Source organism: Martes martes (assembly GCF_963455335.1).
Source record: "Martes martes genome assembly, chromosome: 5".
Lineage (NCBI taxonomy): Eukaryota > Metazoa > Chordata > Mammalia > Carnivora > Mustelidae > Martes > Martes martes.
Genome location: NC_137892.1, coordinates 83,479,745 through 83,483,473, shown reverse-complemented (window position 1 = coordinate 83,483,473; position 3,729 = coordinate 83,479,745). Strand labels below are relative to the sequence as shown.

General features: G+C 60.4%; 1 protein-coding gene across 1 annotated transcript; it reads left to right on the top strand.

Moving 5' to 3' along the window:
- Positions 1 to 1,907: 1,907 nt before the first annotated feature.
- On the top strand, positions 1,908 to 3,241 carry POU4F3 (POU class 4 homeobox 3; the record flags this gene model as incomplete). Its single annotated transcript, XM_080804762.1, has 2 exons — positions 1,908 to 2,027; positions 2,345 to 3,241. The coding sequence occupies 2 exons, from the start codon at positions 1,908 to 1,910 to the stop codon at positions 3,239 to 3,241; spliced, it is 1,017 nt and encodes a 338-aa protein (XP_080660888.1).
- Positions 3,242 to 3,729: the final 488 nt, after the last annotated feature.

The window sequence follows — 3,729 nt, the reverse complement described above, 5'->3', positions numbered from 1 at the left end:
TGCTGAATCTGAGGGCAAAACCTGCTCCCCAAAGCCTCAGGTTGTGAGGTTTGCTGAGTGCTCAGTGCTTCCTTTCTTCTCTAGTTCACAACACCTTCACCAGAACCCCGGAAGGCAAACAGTAGCACAGATGCCATTTTGCAGTCCAGGGAACTGAGGCTCGGTTTAGAGGGCAGCCCTTGGCCTTTGGCACCCCTGCTGAGTCCTCTGCCCCGGTTAGAGGACAGAAGATGGACGGGAACCAAGCAAGGGGGCTGGTTGCGATGCGGAGAAGATTGGCAGGGCCCGCGCGTGTGGGGAGCCCAGACCTAGGCAGGATTTCCTCTTAGGCCAAGGGCTGGCCCTTCCACACCCAGCCACTGCGTTCAAGTCTGGGAAACCCGGCCCTCACACGCGGGCTCACAGGTCTAGCCCGCAGGCTGGTGAGAACTCCGAAACCCAAAAGCCGCTCCTGAGCAGAGGCGGGGTGGGCGTCAGAGGCGAGGTGGGCTCAGCTGGACGCGCAGGGCTCCGCTCGGAACCCCGGAGGGCGGCGCTGCCCCGGTACCAGGACTCTCCATCCATTATTCAGGATGTTTACTAGCGCGGGGAAAGGAGAGGGAAGGAGAGGGGATCAGAGCAGAGGGGAGGCAGGGGGGGGGGCACTAACCCCGGGGGCACTCCGTTCCCCGAAACTTCGGGAGGAAGACAAAGTGCAGAATGGTGAAGAGCCTGGGAAGTCAGACGTGGCGCCTCACACACAGTAGGCCATCAGTAAAAATTCGTGGAATGGATAACCGAAGAGTGAGTGAATGGCTCTGCTCCCAACCAGCTCTGTGATCTCGGGCGAATCACTTAACTCTTCTGACCCTCGTTCTCCTCAACTTTAAAGCAGTGTAAGAGTACGAACTCCGTAGGGTGTGAGAATACCACGAGCTAAGTTTCTAAACAACCTAGCACGTATTAGGAGCTCAAAAATGGTAGCTATTGTTTTGGGGGAATGGGGCTCCTAAGCGTTGGCAGCCCAGCAGAAGTGTACTGACTGACATCTAAGGCGGATGGGCAGCCCCGAACTGTTACTCAACAGTACTCAGGAAGCTTCCTTTGACTGACGGGTTGGGGAAAGGGGGAGGGGGGCCAAGTTATCTTTCTCTAGCGAAGGCAAGAACCACGAGCCTGGGGAGGAAGCCTCAGGCCTCCAGGACCGGGCGGGCAGTTACTTCCCCCATCTCCACCCCGCCGGGCGATTGAGGTCACCTGGGGCTCATTCTGGCAGCCCCTCACCCTCCCTGGAGCCCGTCTGGGTGCTTGGAGGCGCCTCTTCGCTGAGCGGCGGGGCCGGACTCTCGTGGACCGCTCGGGCGTGGGGCCAGGAGCGCCCTGGAAATGGGCAGTTTGGCGGCAGCCTGGCCGACAGGGAGTGTGTGTGTGTGTGGTAAGGTCAGCTTCCTGGCCGCGCTCAGCCCGCGGCTGCCCTTCGATGGGGCAGTCTGAGTTGGGACAGGACAGAGAGGTTTGAGACTTTGGGGGAAACAAGTTGAAGAAGAAGAAAGAATCCGGAAGGTCGGCCGCGCTGGAGCCAGGCGGGGCGGGGCAGGCCTGGAGGGGCCAGGCTGGGCCGGGGTATAAATGCTGTTGGCGGGGGCGGCCGTGGCAGGCGCACAGAGGCGCGCCTAGAGCTGCTGCCTGGCCTCGCCTCCCGGGCCGCCCCTGCGAGTCCCGGGCGCGTGAGCACGCCTGCGCGCGCCCGGGCCCTTCCTGGCAGGCTGCTTGTAAGATGAGTGAAGAAGCAGGTGGGGGAGAGGGGAGGCAGCGAGCGAGAGGGCGAGGGGAGCGCGGGCGCTGAGCGGCGCTCACTTGGAGCGCGGCGAGCGAGCGAGACGAGCCTGATCCATGTCCCTCGCTGCCTCCCTGCCAGGCGCGCGAAGATGATGGCCATGAACGCCAAGCAGCCTTTCGGCATGCACCCGGTGCTTCAAGAACCCAAATTCTCCAGCCTGCACTCCGGTTCCGAGGCCATGCGCCGAGTCTGTCTCCCAGCCCCGCAGGTACGTAGTGGAGCATAATTACCGCTCTAAGGCACATTTTTTGACAGGCACTAGCTTCATGTTTTTTTCATGTCGCCCAGAACAATCGCCGCTGTCTGAACCTCTCTCCTTGTCTCCCCCGCGCTCTCTCCCGGCGCGCTCCCTCTCTCATTCATGTCTCTCTGATCCACACGTCTGTTCCAGCAGAGCCTCTGTCTCCGTATTAATTTTTATGACCTGGGCTTTGAGGAGAGGCATCTCGGTTGCTTGAAAATGTGTTTTAATCCTGAGTTGACAGTATTCCCCACTGACCGTGCTGTGCGCCTTCTCGCTTGCAGCTGCAGGGTAATATATTTGGAAGCTTTGATGAGAGCCTGCTGGCACGCGCCGAAGCTCTGGCGGCGGTGGATATCGTCTCCCACGGCAAGAACCATCCGTTCAAGCCCGACGCCACCTACCATACCATGAGCAGCGTGCCCTGCACGTCCACTTCGTCCACCGTGCCCATATCCCACCCGGCCGCGCTCACCTCGCACCCGCATCACGCCGTGCACCAGGGCCTCGAGGGCGACCTGCTAGAGCACATCTCTCCCACGCTGAGCGTGAGCGGTTTGGGCGCCCCAGAGCATTCTGTGATGCCGGCGCAGATCCACCCGCACCACCTGGGCGCCATGGGCCACCTGCACCAGGCCATGGGCATGAGTCACCCACATGCAGTGGCGCCTCACAGCGCCATGCCCGCATGCCTCAGCGACGTGGAGTCGGACCCCCGAGAGCTCGAGGCCTTCGCCGAGCGCTTCAAGCAACGGCGCATCAAGCTGGGGGTGACCCAGGCGGACGTGGGCGCGGCTCTAGCCAACCTCAAGATCCCCGGCGTAGGCTCGCTCAGCCAGAGCACCATTTGCAGGTTCGAGTCTCTCACTCTCTCACACAACAACATGATCGCACTCAAGCCCGTGCTCCAGGCCTGGCTGGAGGAAGCCGAGGCCGCCTATCGAGAGAAAAACAGCAAGCCAGAGCTCTTCAACGGCAGCGAGCGGAAGCGCAAACGCACGTCCATCGCCGCGCCGGAGAAGCGCTCGCTGGAGGCCTACTTCGCCATCCAGCCGCGGCCCTCATCTGAGAAGATCGCGGCCATCGCCGAGAAACTGGACCTTAAAAAGAACGTGGTGAGGGTCTGGTTTTGCAACCAGAGACAGAAACAGAAACGAATGAAGTACTCGGCTGTCCACTGACTGCGGGGGGGCGCAGCGTCCTGGTCTGGGAGAGCTGAGAGTACACCACCCCCCGGCGTGGGGGTGGAGGGGAATGGTTATGGGGGACCCCAAGACGTTTCCTGGCAGGTCAGGCTCTCTCCCCCGAAGCCACAGACTTTCCCCTTTATCCCACCTGGTTGCCTCCCAGCCTTCTCTTTTCTTCTTTCCTTTCTGTTCCCACCAGAAAATTATGGCGCTAAGAAAAAATTCATGAAGGGCAGGCCTGGAGGGACTAGCTCTGTCCCAGGTGCTGAAAATAGCTTTCGCGGGCTCGGCTGCGCGACCTCAGGGCGGGAGCCTAAATGCAGGGGATGGTGAATTGGCCCGACAGCACGACTCTGGGGGTGAAGGCGCCACTTTGCTAAGCGCGATTAGACAAAAGCTGAAAGAATGCGCAGGCAGTGATAAATAATAATAAAAGTCTAACTGGGGCACAAACATGTACTGGAGATTTATTTAGAGTATAT